The following is a 17,166-nucleotide window of genomic DNA, read 5'->3' as shown; positions in this document are numbered from 1 at the left end:
ACAGAGGTCTTCCAGGGGTACATGAATTCATCTAGATATTTGCCTAGTTTTACAACAGGCTACATAAAAAGCACTAGCTAAGTCAGTACAAACTAAAATTTCACACAAACGTTGACTTGTTTAATACTGCTCTATATACTATACACTGAAATGTAAGTATAATATTTATACTTCAATTATTTTTACCATATAATTATAAAATAAAGTGAGAAAGTAGGCAATTTTTTGGTAAAAGTGGGCTGTGACACTTTCGTATATTTATGTCTGATTTTGTAAGCAAGTAGTTTTTAAGTGAGGTGAAACTTGGGGGTATGCAAGACAAATCAGACTCCTGAAAGGGATACAGTACTATAGTCTGGAAAGGTTGAGAGCCACAGGTGTGGGCTATTGGGACTCAGGTGTGATCTTCCAGCTGGCATACTGCCCATCTAGTGTTGCTGCCATTATGAGATTGGGGGCAGGATGGAGGGCTTCTTGCCCCTGGCGACAGTTCTTTTCCAATCCTGCCTGACTCCTTTCCTACTTGAAGTCCATCCCCCCTCTGAGTCCCCAACTGCAGACTGCCTGGCTGACCTCCGACATGCCCGTTGCCCCTCCTCCTGGTCTTTGTCTCCCTTCCCAGGCAAAGTGTCACCTGGTCGCATCCCCTTCCTGGGTCTCCGGTTAGGAGGGGCACCGTCCATTGCTTACATGCAGGCAGCTGGAGCTCTCTCACCTGCTCCTGAGGGTCTCAGCAAAAGTCACACACTCTTATTCCCCACCACCTAGGCATTGGTGCAATACACAGGGAAACTGAGGTACACACACTATTCATGCAAAACAGTAAGACTCACATAGGCTCACGTACAACATAATAAAGAGGAAAAACCCACTTTGTCACACCTTAGAGTACCAGAAGAGCAGATGGCTAAACATTAGGTGAATGGGTCTCATGGACATTACTATCTAGAAAGCATTTAGAAAGGAATGTAATTTTTCTGATTTTAAAACAAAAACAAACAACAAAAATCTTACCCCCAAAAGGTGTTGGAAACTGAGCCATGGTTCAGTCACTTTTAGCTTGCTAATAGATGCCTGAAACAGAAAGGAAGTATGTTAAGATAAATATATCTTCACTGCAAAGATATATAATATATCTTTATTTTAAAAACACACTTTATTATAGTTATATAGTCAATTGCTATGTGAAAAATAAGGGTAACTAAGATGTAAAATTAATTAAACTGTTAGTTGAGGAGAAACTAATGCACGCTGTTTTTGCAACATCGCACGCATTTCTCCTGTTTGCCTTTACTAGTGAAGAGCTACATTTCACTCTTGTAACAAGAATGTCCTCAAAAGTTAAGTGCCCTTATTTATAATGGAAGAGTGATGTAGTAAGGAAGAGTTAAATCAGCCATACAAACAGACAAGATTCTAGCAACAGCAGAACAAGTTCCTCAAAACGTTACTTCCATTGGGTACAACATCTCTATCCTATTCAAGTGCAAGAATATGACATCTAATTCCACAGCTGATGAAAATGCACACTCTCTCCAAGGAGACATTTTAATTTTATCTTGTTTGATCAAGAATCTTTGAGATGCATCCTCATGCTGATTTAGTATCTTGTTGTGATTTTACAAATACGTAAGAAAAAAATTGAAACTAAAGACTAGAATGCAAATAAAAGACTATTTTGCACCCAGTCATAGCATTTTACTCTGTAAACAAGTTAATTCAACCTAACAAGAGTGCAAGTTAAACTACTGTAAACACAACTCCAAAAAGGATATTACAAGGCAAAAATGGATTATTTGGCGGGAACTCCATGCATCCACTAAAAACATTTACTTGTTTAATACTGCTTATTCTTCAAAGTTAAAGCAATGCCAGAGTGTCTGATTTTATTTTTTTTTTTTTTTTTTTTTTTTTTTAAATGGGCATTTTTTTACTCCACACAAGAAGTGACATGAATTGAGCAAGAAGGACAATGGCCAGTGACAGAGCCACAAAATAGTGAATAAGCTGCCTCCTGTCCTACTAGATTCCACTGTGTTTTCCAGACAAAAAAAGAAAAGCAAAAGAAAACAGAACTGAAGGGAGAATAATTTAGGCTGCTTAAACAACAGCAGAAATGTATCAAAACCATTAAAATACAAAAGTACCAAAGAATGGCATTAACTTGCAACAGCAGTTTTCTTTTGTCTGGATTTGATAGTGGTCTTTCTTTAAGCTTTTCTGATTTCTGCAGATTCCTCACTCCTAAACCTACTACATAAGTTTACCTCCACTTTTGTCACTGGAAAAAACAAACAAACAACAAAAACCACCATACACACTACTACTACTGAAAACAATGTCAGGAAAACCAAATTCCCCAACTAATTGTAATTTAGGAAGCAGGAGAAGAAATGACAAAGGAAGAGACTAGTCTTACAATAAGATAGACAACTGATCTATAATCTGTTTATCTGTGAAAATTACTACCGCACTTCTCACTCCATAAACATTGACTAACTGAATTCTGCTTCTAAACTGCAGTTAAAAGTTTTTCTAACTATAAGATTAGTGTCAATTCCTTCAATATCTAAGCTTAAAATCATATCATAATACAACTTAGATTAATGTTTAACTGTTTAGTCACTAACAGTAATTCTTCGAAAGCCCTTCCAACTATAAATGATTAGCACTTCAACCTTTTGCTTCAGTATCACATACTCTGCAGCAGACAAAACCATGCCTCTATTTCTCTATTCCCATCCCCAAGTATTCTGGATTTGGTTTCTTAAGCTAACAGATGCTAAAACAGTTTCCTATGCAAAGTCTTCCAGCAGTGTCTTAGCTCTGTAGATGTACTACTGAATCAGTGTGGCATAGAAAATTTTATACTCACTTAAAACTTTGAGAAGAAAGGGAGCAGTAAAATAGTTGAGGGGTGCAGGAGCAGCTCCTCTGTTTACTTTGGCCTTGGCTACACTGGCGCTGTACAGCGCGGCAACTTGCTGTGCTCAGGGGTGTGAAAACGCCCCCCCACCGAGTGCAGCGAGTGCAGCGCTGTAAAACGCCAGTGTAATCAGAGCCTGCAGCGCTGCACGCTCGCTCGCAGCACTGCAAGCTATTCCCCTCGGAGAGGTGGGGTACTTGCAGTGCTGCGAGAGAGCTCTCACAGCGCTGGCGGCGCGACTACACTTGCGCTTCACCGGCAGCGCTGTGAATTCTCAAGTGTAGCCAAGGCCTCAGTGGGAGTGTTTGCAGAAAGGCAAGGAAAGAAGTAGAAAAAAAAGGGAACCAGAGGTGGATGGCTAAGAGGGGAAAAAAGAGAAAACTACAACCGGCGAGAACACAAGACCAGATTTGATAAGAGACAGAACCAGAGTAAACGGATCAAAAACAGAAACTAACAATCCATTTCATCAACTCACATTTTACAAACGTTTAAAAAAAAAAATCAACAATTATGAATACTGGGGCAGCACAGTGCTTGCAAGCATTGCAGAGTTGTCATTTGAAGGGAGAGAATCTCTCACATGTAGTTCAGGAACTCCACAGGAAGAGCAAGCTTATCACTCCATCCTTGCATGCACCAGTGATGGACAAAATAAATCTAACAACTAGCAACCGGATTGATGCTTAGGAATGCATAAAGCTGTACCAAATAGCAGAGAGAACACTAGAGAGAAAGTGGGGGTAGGCAGTGAGTGAAACAAGCAGAGCAGGCCACAAAAGCAGAGAAATGTCTTGAAAAGAAGTGATAGATGAATGTAGAAAGAGCTGAAATTTAGACTTGAACAATTGGAAAAATTAGATTGAAGACTGACAGATATATATGAGATACAATATGAGGCAAACAAAAAGGGGGGGGGGGGCAGAGAGAGAGAGAGAGATCAACATACCCTAGAAAGACATTGCAATTTAAGTTCGCTGTTGACAGATAGCATAATGTTTACTTGTTATAAAGAGAGATTTGATTTTATATCCAAGGAAATGCTAGGGTAACCTTTAGCAATTTGCCAGTGCATGCAGTTGGGTCTGAAACCTCAGCATTCCTTATGTATAAAAAGAGGGAATACACCTCTACCCCAATATAACGCGACCCGATAGAACACGAATTCAGATACAACGCGGTAAAGCAGCGCTCCGGCGGATCAAAGCAAGCGCTCCGGGTGGGGCTGCGCACTCCAGTGGATCAAAGCAAGTTCGATATAATGTGGTTTCACCTATAATGCAGTAAGATTTTTTGGCTCCCGAGGACAGCGTTATATCTGGGTAGAGGTGTAACTCTTAGGGTACGTCTTCACTTACTGGAGGGTCCGGCGGCAGACAATCGATGTTCTGGGATCGATCCCGGAAGTGCTCGCCATCAACGCCGGTACTCCAGCTAGATGAAAGGAGTACGCGGCATCGACGGGGGAGCCTCCGTGCCGCGTCTGGACCCGCGGTAAGTTTGGACTAAGGTACTTCGAATTCAGCTACGTTATTAACGTAGCTGAATTTGCGTACCTTAGTCCGAAGTGGGGACTTAGTGGGGACCAGGCCTTAGTAGAGTTAGAAGTTTGATTGTATTATAATGCTGAGTGGTTTGGGATTTTTTTTAAACTATCAGGAGGAAAGCTTTTTGGGGTAGCGTTATGTCTTATGTATTTGGCAAGTGTCTAGCATAGTTATATCTACTGTGTGTACACACACACACACACACACTCACACACACACCCCCAACAGTATGCTTTTAAAGAGAAATGCAAATGCTGAAGTTTTGCTTTTGCACTATTTGGTTTTAAATCGGGGGTGGGGGGAGGAATCTTATGTTTATTCTAGTATAGAATTTATGCCTAATATTAGGCAGTCTGTTATTTTGACTAAAATCTTTGTTAGTGTCAAATCAAAAAAAACCCCAGGTATGTTAAAGTTTTTCTGGGAGGAGTAACAAAGAACCCTTGCCACCCTGAGTAATTCTTTTTAGTCTAGTCTCAGCCTGGAGTTTACATTTTCTCCTAACATACCTGTAATTTAAGGTACAAACAATAGAGAATATCCACTTAAATGTGCAGGCTACTTCAACTCACTATTTCTGACTGGTAAGACAATTTTGAAAAAAGAAAACCTACCACCATATCCAACACCAGATCTCCTAACGCTCCAGAAACAATACATACAAGCTTTGAAATTTATACTGTTAAACTCGGATTAACCTCACAGCTGCATGTTTCCTCTACAAGTTCTGTGAAGCAACAGAACATGATTACATTCTTAGGCGTGTTCATACTGGCACTTTCATAGGCAACATTCCCATGGAGGGGACAGGTACAAGGGCATCCTGTTATTGGCAGGTACATGGGGCAGTACTGAAGATAGATTTTGCTTCACATAACTGACAGTGAATTTGTTAAAAACAACTGCCTAAAGCTTTGATTTCATCTCCACTCAAGTTCTTTTAGGATACAAAAAAAAAAAAAAAAAAAAGCTTGCAGGAAATAAGTCTATTGGAAAACATAGCCGCCTACTGGCTAAAAGAAACGTGTCACCTTTCATGAGAAAGTTGTTAACTGGGCTGTCAGCATGTTTTCTTTTTAACTAATGTGTTAAGGATGTTATTGCTGGCACTGTTCCATTCAACTTCTTGTGCAGTTCCCCCAACTACTCTGTTCCAGGTGTTTTCTTTATGTCACTGGAACCAAATGGATTCAAACAGCATGTCACTGGAGTCTGGGATGCTGTTGATGGCAAGGCAACAAGGAAGAACAAACGAGGGAGAGCACTATTTTGCAAAGAAAAGAAGGGAAAAAAATCATATTTCAGCAACGAAGTCTAAGCTTTACAGCATAAGGACCAAACATGTTATATCAAAAAGGTCAAGAGGCCACAAATCAATACTTTGGGGTAGATTCTGAGCTCTGCTCCTCTCCTTTTGCAGTATTCTGGTGATGCAAAAAATGGAAGCTGCTACACATCCTGTCATAAACATACAGTTAAGGGTAGCATAAAATCCCTCTTTACCCTGTAAAGCGTTAAAAAACTCAGATAACCTGGTTGGCACCTGACCAAAATGACCAATAAAGGGAGAAGCTACTTTCAAATCTGTGGGGGCAGGTTTTTTGTTTGTGTCTTTTGTTTTGTTCTCTCGAAGTCAGCAAAGGAACCAGGGCAGGGCAAATACATCTCCCTAAGCCATATCTGGACTAAGCATCTAGTATTGCAGAAATGGTAAGTAATAGCAAAGAAATGTTTTAGATTATCTTTTGTTTTAGCTTGTGAATTTTCCCTATGCTAAGAGGAAGGTTTATCCCTTTTTTGTAACTTTAAAGTTTTGCCTAGGGGGGAAATCCTCTGTGTTTGGAATCTTTTTGTTACCCTGTAAAGTTATCTTCCAGCCTGATTTTACAGAAGTGATTTTTTTTTAAAATGAACTTCTTTTAAAAACCTGATTGTTTTTCAGTGTCCTAAAGACCCAGGGGGTTTGATCTGTGCTCACTTTGTAACCAATTGGTTAGGATATTATTCTCAAGCCTCCCCAGGAAAGGGGGTGTAAGGGCTTGGGGAAATATTTTGTGGGGGAGGTAGGGCTCCAAGTGACCCTTCCTGAATGTTTGTTTAAATCACTTGGTGGTGGCAGCAATCAAGGACAATGTGGAACTTGTGCTTTGGGAAAGTTTTAACCTAAGCTGGTAAAAATAAGCTTAGGGGGTCTTTCATGTGGGTCCCCACATCTGTACCCCAGAGTGGGGAAGGAACCCTGACACATCCCTTGCTGGTTACTTCTCAATGTGAAGGAGACGCCAATATGGCTTAAAGATGGTACAGCCAGCTCCTACACTTCACATCTTTCATGCACTGGTGAGTGATTGGAGCACGTTGCTATCTACCAACTGGTCCCTTGGGAACATTTTGCCAACTGGAGCACAATAAACTGACCCCAGGCTGGAGCAAAGATGCAGGGAGCCATAACTGGTTTTTGGTTCTCAGCTTCTCTTTTTCACTCCCGGGTGGCTATATAGGGGAAAGAGAGCCATTCTTTCCTAGGCACTCACCTAGGCTCAGACATACCCAAAACTCCTATCACAATCTCCCTGCAGCTCCCACAGCCTAGCAGGGAAGCAGGCAAAATAGCCAAAGATGCTAACTATTCTCCTTCCTGTACTATGGTGTGGCAGGCAGGCAGTGGGGGAGCTGCTGAGCAATTGCAGTAGGGAAGGATAGCTGCTTAGGGCATCCTGGCACAGTGCTGCTCCTGTCATTGTTCAGAGAATATACATGGATTACTACACAAATCTTATTAGCCAACAATTATGACTGCTCAGTGTTAGTCCAAAAATTTTTTTATTATGCACCTTTAAAGAAAACACCACAAAAATAATTGATAATTCATTAACACACCCATATAATGGAGTTGGGTGAGCAGCATCCTAGTAACCTATGTCCTTCAGGCAGATGGAGGATTATCAGGATTGGCGGGTGAATGGAATAGCCAAGGTGTTGTGGGTGGCATAATGGACAAGAGCAACACAGGGTTTTCCCATGGCGAGGTGTGTATGTGTGGAGAACTAGGGTATTTGAATTGATATGCAGATATGGCATGTGAAACACTGGATAGAGCACAGGCATAAAAGGGGTACAGTAAGGAGGAGGAGGAGCCCGGTTATCATTGTTCCACGCTAATCCTCACCACCACTTTCCAAAGAGCTTTAAATGAAGAGAGTGATCAATTTCTACATTTAAATGGATCACTGATGTGCTACCCTAATAGGGTAGTAATTTTGAGAATTTCCTAATTTACCCTTGCCCCACTGTTGTTACGAGATCAGCTCTGTTAGTGCATTGATGGAACAAAAGCTAGTCAAACTTAGAAAGCAAATTTTCTAGTGAGACTCCCAGCCAGACATCCCTCACCCGTGCCACTTCCCGCAGCCCCCATTGGCCTGGGATGGCGAACCGCGGCCAGTGGGAGGTAAACAAACTGGCGCGGCCCGCCAGGGTGCTTACCCTGGCGAGCCGCGTGCCAGAGGTTGCCAACTCTGGTATAGCTAATACTTAGTCCTGCCTCAGTGCGGGGGACAGGACTAGATGACCTCTTGAGGTATCTTCCAGTCCTACATTTCTAGGATTCTCAGATATAAGAAATACATATAGCCATCATTCTTTTCAAACACTAATCTCTTGACCCTCTCTTTAAAAATGTCCCAGTGTATTGATAAAAGGCCTGAATATGAACCCCTTGCTCACCAGTGAACTTAACAGGATTAATTGTGTGAATAACTGTTCAAAGTAAGCAAGCAGTTTACAATTTAGCACTCAGTTACTTAAGTGAAAGCTGCACAATTTCAGATCAGGGTATTAGAATCTGAAAAAAGTGGACTGATAACATAACTTGGGAAACTATTAATAGTGTTTCAATGGAGGACTTAAGTTATGAAATTAAACCTTTGTTTTTCATTCTCCCGATGCAGATGCTCTTTTAAGGGGATTTATCAGACAATGTGGACACTCTGGTAACAGGGTTTTGACAATAAATGACAGTTCAGAGTTCACTGAAGAATGCGGACATAAGACTTACATTATCTTTAATGGCTGTAAATTTGTTAATATCTACAGATGTAGACTTGTAAACAAGTGACATGACTCTTAACAGCTTCACTGCTGCCCAAAGGGTTTTAAATGAGAGCAGTAAAACTGATTAGCCTTGTTAATTTCACTCTGCTGCTTGGCAAAAGCTTCAGGCATCACTAGGGGCTCTTCAAATTCCTGATTCTATGAAAACATTATTTACATTTGAAAACTTGGCCAAGATTGAACAGTGGTTTTTTGTTTTTGTTTTTTTGATTGCTCACATCAAGACTCCCTGTAGGGGGTTTGATTTTCAGTAAATGCTGAACACCCATGTGCTAACTCAGGCTCCTTAAAGATGTCCCAAGTTGGACACCCAAATATTGAGATATCTAAAGTAATCAGTAATTTATAAAAATATTGGCTTTTTTTGGTTTATAAACAGAAGCTTAGATTACACAGAAATGGATAAGTTTAGGCCCCCACAATCGCCAGGAAAAACTTTTGACTCTGGTGGAGACTGGCTTTTTCACGGTCTGTGTTTAGCTCGGAGACTTTCCTACATTTACATAGAAACAATCAGGGTTAAAAAAAGAACTAGATAAGTTTATGGCAGATAGCCATTGTGGGACTTATTAGCCAGGAAAGGCAGGGATAGTGTCCCTAGCCTCTGTTTGCCAGAAGCTGGGAATGGACGACAGGGAATGGACTACTTGATTACCTGTTCTGTTCACTCTTTCTGAAGCACCTGGCATTGGCCACTGTCAAAAGACAGGATACTGGGCTAGATGGATCTTTGGTCTGACCCGGTATGGCTGTTCTTATAATCCTGTAATTCTGTGATTACCTCAAATAGTATCCTGCCAAGGGATATTTTGCCATAATTTTGACTTCCTTTAGAAGGATGTGGTTTTTATCTGCTTGTTTCCTGCTGGTGGAGGAAGGTAAGTGATAGCTCTTACTCTATTGACTTGCATAGTGGTTAATGAATAGCTCCCACAAAGATTACATAAAATACTTGTACCTAACCAGGAGTATGAAAGGTCTAACTCCCCCATTGTATACTATCCATTAGCCACCATACAAGTCAATAGAGTAATAACACTTGAGATAGCTATGACTTCCCTTCCTCCACCAACAGGAAATAAGCAGCTAAAATCCACATCCTTTACTCTATTGACTTGTATGGTTGTTAATGGATAGTTCACAATGGAGGAGTAACAACTCTTCCATATTCCTGGTTAGGTACAAGTATTTTCATGTAATCTTTGTGGGCATGAATGAAATTAAACTGTAAACTAGAAACTTCGCCTTTTGGGTAGAATTCTAGGCAAAAGGCATGTTTACACAGCAGGGAGTCTGGCGGAACAACACTGCGCCCAGTGGGTCTAGGTAGCTAGACAGCAGGTTCCAACACTCAGAGGGGAGTGGTAGATAGAAGGTCAGCACCCTGCCTCTGTGCCTAGGGACCCCAATATAGGGGCAGTGGTTGTATTCTGTTCATACTCCAGGAGCTTGAAACACCCCAGGGGATCCCGACCAGCAGAGACTTGGATTCCCCTTACAGTTGTTCTTGTAAGTGGCCAGCAGGGAGCGCTCCCTAGGATCTGTGACAGTTGGGTTTTAAAAACAAACCAACAAATATAAATTCAGCATCTCTATGTACCAAAGCCCAGTTTTCCTCCTCCACTGCCTCCAGCTTCTTGGCAGCAATTACCCCAATCACAGAATGCACTGACTGCATGTTAGTCCCTTCATTGCCCCTGCATCTTCTCCTAGTCTCCTGCACCTCACTGCCTGTCCAGTTCTTTCTCTTCTCCCTGGAGAGGCGATCACTGGAGATGCAGGAACAATGTAGGTGAAAAAGAGCTGAAGTCCCCCATTTTCCACCGCACAACTATAACCTCCTCCTTTGCACCAAATCCATGCACTATTCCAACACCCCCATGTTCCTCCCTCACTGTTGGGACCTCCCATATTTCTCCACGATGTTTCAACTACTCCAATATTCCCTTTGTCATGTTATTTGCTCTGATCACCCATATATCCCTGCTGCTTCAAGGTCCCCTAAACACACAGTTCTACCCTGCTCCTTGCTACTGCATGCCCCAATAAGCATAATGGGGCTATGAGGTGGGTAATGGCTACATGAACTGCTCATAGTCTACCTGGACAGAATAAAGGACAGGAGAGCAGAGATGCAGAGTCCCTACCCCAAACCCAGCTCTAGGATGTTGGGAAGGGACTCGACACATGCTCAGAGCATGCTTGTTTTTAGCTCCCAAATATCTTGGTGCTATGTACTGGACCAAGCCCCAAACATGCCCATCCCCAGCTTCGCACCCTAGCTTCAATATTATATGTCTGTCATGCACTGAACATGCTCATTCCCAGCTCCCCATCCTGGTTTCAGCACTATGGGGGCATGTTTTGAAGGGGAGACAGATGAGAAGGTAGAACTGAAGCCCACATGCATCCCCCACTGCACAACTTACCCCCCTTTCTCCCCATACTCCTGCATTGCTGACTTCCCCCCTCTCTCCCCACAAGAGCAGCACCGGACGAAGGGAAGGTGAAGGAAGAGTGAGGCTTAGTGTCCCTTCCCCACTTCCTGAAGCGAAATGGGGGGAATACAAATGGGGTAGGAAGTGCTGGTTTCAGTTCTCTCCAATTGGGAAGAAATGGAGGGAATGGGAGCACCCTCCTTGGGTCTTGGAAGGAATGGGGAGGGAAGGGGGATTTGTACCGTAGAGGAAGGCACAGATAGCTACACTTCACTCCCTACCACCACCTTCCAGTATGTCACTCTTCATCCTTATGGTTCTGCTCTGCCAGCACTTCTGAGCACTCAGATAAAAGGGGTCCCTTTAAGGAGGGTCCTTTATTAGTTGAAGGATGGCAGAGAAACTACTTTTGGAAACCAAGTTCTTCATCAAAGCTCTAGTCAACCTGGGTTTTCAAAGACAGTACTTGGACAAGCCCTTTCCTTGATGACTCCCCACAGTGTATGTGCTGTTTTCTCCGTAGGTATGCCAGAGCACAGCCCAGTGAAGCAAAGCCCCTCAACCTGCACCCTCCCAACTCCTCTCCCCCACCTCCCCAACTACCCTTCACTGCTGACCCCCCACATTCTCTAGCTCTGCTCCAAAAATGTTAAAAATTTTAAAATATTATAAGCAACTCATGTTAGAGGGACTATGTATTAAGAATCCCTGGACCAAGTGACAGAGCAACTTGCTTTCCTTTGATCACACTAGTCCCACTGTTCGGGAAATGATTGAGAGGCATGATTATATTATCTTTGTGATGGGTTCAATCATCACAGAGACCCCCTTGGGACTGTCACCTGATGTGCTGAAACTACCTCTGAGCCAGTTTTCTTTGCCAGCTTGGGACTCCAGAACCCTGTCTTGTTGAGCCAGACACGCTAGCCTGATGCAACACAGACCCAGGTCTGATCCATGCCCCCAAAGCTGCAGACTTAACTGGAAACAGCTCAGCAAGTACTCCTGTCTACAGACACCCAGCTCCCAATGGGATCCAAACCCCAAATAAATCTGTTTTACTCTGTATAAAGCTTATAGAGGGTAAACTCAAATTGTCTGTCCTCTATAACAGAGAGAGATATGTACAGCTGTTTGCTCCCGCAGGTATTAATCACTTACTCTGGGTTTACTAATAAACAAAAGTGATTTTATTAAGTATAAAAAGTAGGATTTAAGTGGTTTCAAGTAATAACAGACAGAACCAAGTAAGTTACCAAGCAAAATAAAACAAAACACGCAAGTCTAAGCCTAATACATTAAGGAACTGAATACAGGTAAATCTCACCCTCAGATGTTCCAATAAGATTCTTTCACAGACTAGAGTCCTTCCTAGTCTGGGCCCCATCCTTTCCCCTGGTACAGTCCTTGTTAGTTCCAGTTCAGTTAGTAACTAGGGGATTTCTCATGACTGGCAGCCCCCTTCGTTCTGTTCCACCCCCTTTTATATCTTTGGCACAAGGCAAGAATCTTGTGTCTCTCTGGGTTCTCACCCCTCCTAAATGGAAAAGCACCAGGTTTAAGATGGATTCCAGTATCATGCGATATGGTCACATGTCACTGTAAGACATCATTCTTCATTACCCACCTCACTACACAGGAAGGCTTGCAGGTAAATAAACCCATTCACAACCAACTGTCCTAGTCAATGGGAGCCATCAAGATCCTAAGCCACCATTAATGGCCCACACTTTGCATAATTACAATAGGACCTCGGAGTAATACTTCATATTTCTAATTTTAGATACAAGAATGATACATTCATACAAATAGGATGAATACACTCAGTAGATTATAAGCTTTGTAATGATACCTTACAAGAGACCTTTTGCATAAAGCATATTCCAGTTATATTATATTCACACTTATTAGCATATTTCCATAAAACATATGGAGTGCAACGTCACAATCTTACCTGCCTACCCGAGTCTTCCTCTTATCTCTAATTAATGCTAATTTCCTGAACAATACTGCTGAAGTAACAATCAGAATCTGCACGTGGATTTTAGAGACTCTTAAAATATCTCACTTAAGCCAGAAATTTTGGTGTCTGAGCAAGCTTCCTAAACAGAGACCCCGCAGAATTCAGGTAGAGAGCAAAGACAACACCTTTTCTCACCTTGAGCTACCCAGCTTCTGTGAGAATAGATGGTCTTCAAACCTTTGGCTTCCAGAAACCCCTAGTCCTGCAGCATATGTGCATTTCACACTTTTGGAGCATTAGTTTAGCTTGTACTGACATGGAGATATCTAAACTTGAAACTTAATTACAGCAGAGCTAGTGCTCTGCTGTAATTAAATTGCCACCTTTCCCTTTCATATAATTTTGCAAGCAGCCAAAAATATGTAACCAACCCTAGTTATCCTACACCCTTCCTTACCTCACAGTCCACTTACTACCATCATGTTCCATCCCACCAACACCCAAAGTTCCCTTTAGTGAAACAAAACAGGCAAACACAGTGAGCAGCTGACACACAGGTTTGCAGATGTGTTGAAGGTATGTATGTCTCTGCTGCCCTGACTCTCAGCAAGAGCTGGAAACTGACTTGCTTCTTAGGGGGCCATTCCTCAACACATTGAGTGGCCTGTGCCACAGTGTTGATCCTTTCGAGAGAAGGCTTGCTCTTTGGCACAAGAATAAACTAGAAAAAAAAAAAAAGTCTCTTTCTGCACCTTTCCTCTTTTTAGTAGCAAATTCTTTTTCCATTTCTAGATGTCTAAGCCTGCAAGAGAAGGAGTTGCAGCACTGCTTCACAACAGAATCCATGGGTAAACCAAATGCCAGTTTGGGGGCCATACTGGACAAGAGAACTCAGAAGCAATGTTTACTACTTTTTCTAGTAAACTGGGTTTAAAGAATCCTCATTCTGCAAAGAAAGGCTTAGCTTGTCCTATGAAGCTACTGATGCAGAACAGAACAGAACAGACTTTAATAGGTTGGACTTGGCCATATGCCAGCAATATACAGGCTGCCCCCAAAGCTGCAAGGAGACTGTATGCCAACTACAAAGAATGAACAGTGGTTTTGCTTCAAGAAACATTACACTTATGAATTTTTAATCACTGAATGCAAATAACTAGCAATTTTGACTTCACCACATCTATATCTGCTTACACTGGGCCATGTCCATTGCCACAGACCAGAGGTTAAATCTTTTTTGTTGCAAGGAAGAATTTAAATGCCTACACTGCAGAGAGCTTATTGACTTATTTTAAAACAGCAGTGTTCCAGATGTAGATGATCCTGCCCCTTTGTGGGAAATATTTACAGCCTACGTAAAAAGCTGAATTATCTCATTCACAACATTCTGAAAAGCATAAACATACAAAAAGCTTTCTGAATTAGAAAGCCAATTTTAATTCCTTGAATGAAAGCATGCGTCCACTCACTCTGGCAAAGATTACTAAATTTTGAACTCCAATCGTACGCCACATAAAAAGGCTGAGAGAGGACTCGGCAGAAGAACTACGAAGGAAGTAACGAAGTGAATACATTTTCAGCACGACATATATGGTCCAAGAAGACTAAGGCTATGGCTACACTACAGAGCATGCAGCAATGAGAATAAAGTGCCTCTCTCCCTCCCCCCCCCCCCGGAGCGACGTTTATCCACTGTAGCGCTGCTAAGCCAACGGGAGAGAGCTCTCCCATCAAATTTATTACTCCAGCCCCCAACAAGCAGCAGTAGCTATGCGGGCAGAAGCAGCTCTCCCACAGACACCAAGCTGTCCACACCAATGCTTAGGCCAGTGTAATTTACGTCGCTCCGGGGGGGGGGGGGGGGGGGAGGGAGAGAGGCACTTTATTCGCATTGCTGAGTGACAAGCTTTAGTGTTTAAATAGCCTCAGAAAACAATTTGAACAGTGAGAGATATTATACTAAGGCTGAAACAAATATCTTTATGTAAAAGGGTTAGCAGATACAAAATGAGCGAATCAGTTTCATCTTGTGAATTCCATATGCACTGCAGAGGGTACAAGGCAAAGATGTACCTTTTGAGCCCTCTCATGTTGGCTATATAACCACTTGCTGCAGCTGCTAGCCTCTAGCAGAATATTTAAAGACACTACTACATTCAAGTAACAACTATTTGAGGGTTATATAGAATAAGTATATCAGATTTGAGATCTTAATATTGCCAAAGGATTAGTTATTTAAACTTTATTACTCTCCATTTTAAAGCATGAGTGGTTTTTTTAAGCAAGAATAAGTTTTCTTTGACCTCAGCTCTGAAACTCAGGGCCCTGGATCCTACTCAGGAAAGCTCCTCAATGCAAAAGTGTATTTTCTTTTAAATCTGACCTAATTTGAGCTGGAATTTGCTCAAAGCCCACACAAAGTCTGAGACAATATAGGAAAAGGGACTTAAAAAAAAAAAATTTAAATCCCTCCCAAAACATGATCTGATAGGGAACTAAAGCACTCTGCTATTTTAACACAATTATGCTGCCAGGGATGCAGTGTCCATTGCAGGAAGAGGATAAAGACCAGAGTAAACAGCTATTTAATGTAAATAGATCAGTTTGGTAGCTTAATGCTGGAAAAAAAATGATACTGGGTTTTCTTGTGGCTTCCTGTGTCATTAGTTTTCATGTATTCGTAAGTGGCTGAAGAAGCAGAGTCAGGTTCTTGGTTGTGTGTGAAAAAAGTGTTTTCTTATACCAGACAGAATGACAATGTCACCTCTGATATTAAATGGCAGCATTTTCAGAACCTTAAGGCTTGTCTACACTAGGACATGGGGTCGATCTAAAGTACGCAACTTCAGCTACATAAATAGCATATCTGAAGTCGACATACTTAGATGTACTTACCGCTGTGTCTTCACTGCGGTAAGTCAACAGCTGACACTCTTCCGTCGACTTCGCTTGTGCTTCTCCTTCTGGTGGAGTACCAGAGTCGATGCGAGAGCGCTCAGTGGTCAATTTATTGCGTCTATACTAGAAGCGATAAATTGACCCCCCACTGGATCGATCACTACCTGGCGGCTAGTGTAGACCAGCAGCTAGTGTAGACAAGCCCTTACCGAATGACCCACTGAGGAACAAGTGATCAGGTATTGTGCAGTTTAGAAGTTCATACTTTTGTGATTACACTAAAAGATGAGAAAGCTATTTAAGAAAATCACTTTTTCCTGCTTCTGCTTATCTGTAGTGATAAGCTGAAAGAGAAGTACATTGTAGTTGAACGGATACTGTTATATCATTTATTTACTGTCATGTTTACAATGTTACTTTGGAAATACGCTTTGCTCTCTCCCTCCCCCAATGAGATGGGTGAAGAATGACTGTACAGCAAGGTAAGTGCCAAAAAATACATCCATTTTCTATTTGCTTCATCTTTTAGGGATGCCTGTTAGAATGTTTTAACTTGTTTAAAAGAATCTCAAGTTTTATGGCAGAGTAAATCTACTTCATCTTAACTTCTGAACCTGGTAACAGCCACGTGTAAAGGGAGAGAGAGAGAGAGAAATAGTGTTTGGGGAACAGCTTTTGTAATATGAAATGGTATAGGGCAACAACAATATGTGGAAAGAAACACAGGGCTTAACAGATCCATTCACCCATGGTGATTAAAAACCTTTCCCAAAAGAGAGTGGGGATGCATTCCACTAATTTTACAGAATTAGAGACTGGTTATTTAAATACGTTTCAATCATTAAGGGTTGTAAAGAAAGCTTCCATATGTGAAGAAAGCATAAACTGATGTATCATCTTCATTCATCTATAGAGACCTGTAATGCCTCTCCTGCTGTTCAGAGATTTCCCAAGCTGCAGCAAAGTGAAAACTGACATGTCTGGTCAGAATGAAAGGCAACTAGGGGAAGTGATAAGAGTCATATCAATTTTTCTCCAATGGAAGCTGAGAGTAGCAGCAGAGGCAGGTACTCAAGATATTCAATGTAGCAGCCGTGTTAGTCTGTATCCGCAAAAAGAACAGGAGTATTTATGGCACCTTAGAGACTAACAAATTTATTTGAGCATAAGCTTTTGTGGGCTACAGCCCACTTCTTTGGATGCATTGAAGTGATAATCAATATACCCCAGTACAGACAGTTCTATAAGAAGTGAGAGAGTACTTACATGGGGAGATGGATT

General features: G+C 41.8%; 1 protein-coding gene across 8 annotated transcripts in view; it reads right to left on the bottom strand.

Moving 5' to 3' along the window:
- The window catches only part of ITSN1 (intersectin 1), a 209,200-nt gene that overhangs the window by 163,687 nt on the left and 28,347 nt on the right, over positions 1-17,166 (bottom strand). For 7 of the 8 annotated variants that reach the window (XR_004643381.1, XM_034752246.1, XM_034752221.1 and 4 more), the window contains one exon: positions 1,015-1,074. Coding sequence is in view for 7 of the 8 variants with exons in the window: in XM_034752246.1 (XP_034608137.1) it covers positions 1,015-1,042 (28 nt within the window). In the remaining variant the exon portion in view is untranslated. Of the gene's footprint in view, positions 1-1,014; positions 1,075-5,504; positions 5,526-17,166 lie in introns of those variants that run through there. The other variant, XM_034752229.1, reaches the window with a different exon arrangement.

This window comes from Trachemys scripta, chromosome 1, assembly GCF_013100865.1.
Source record: "Trachemys scripta elegans isolate TJP31775 chromosome 1, CAS_Tse_1.0, whole genome shotgun sequence".
In the NCBI taxonomy this organism is placed as follows: domain Eukaryota; kingdom Metazoa; phylum Chordata; order Testudines; family Emydidae; genus Trachemys; species Trachemys scripta.
Note: the sequence above shows the minus strand (reverse complement) of the source record. Positions and strands in the feature narration are given on the sequence as shown.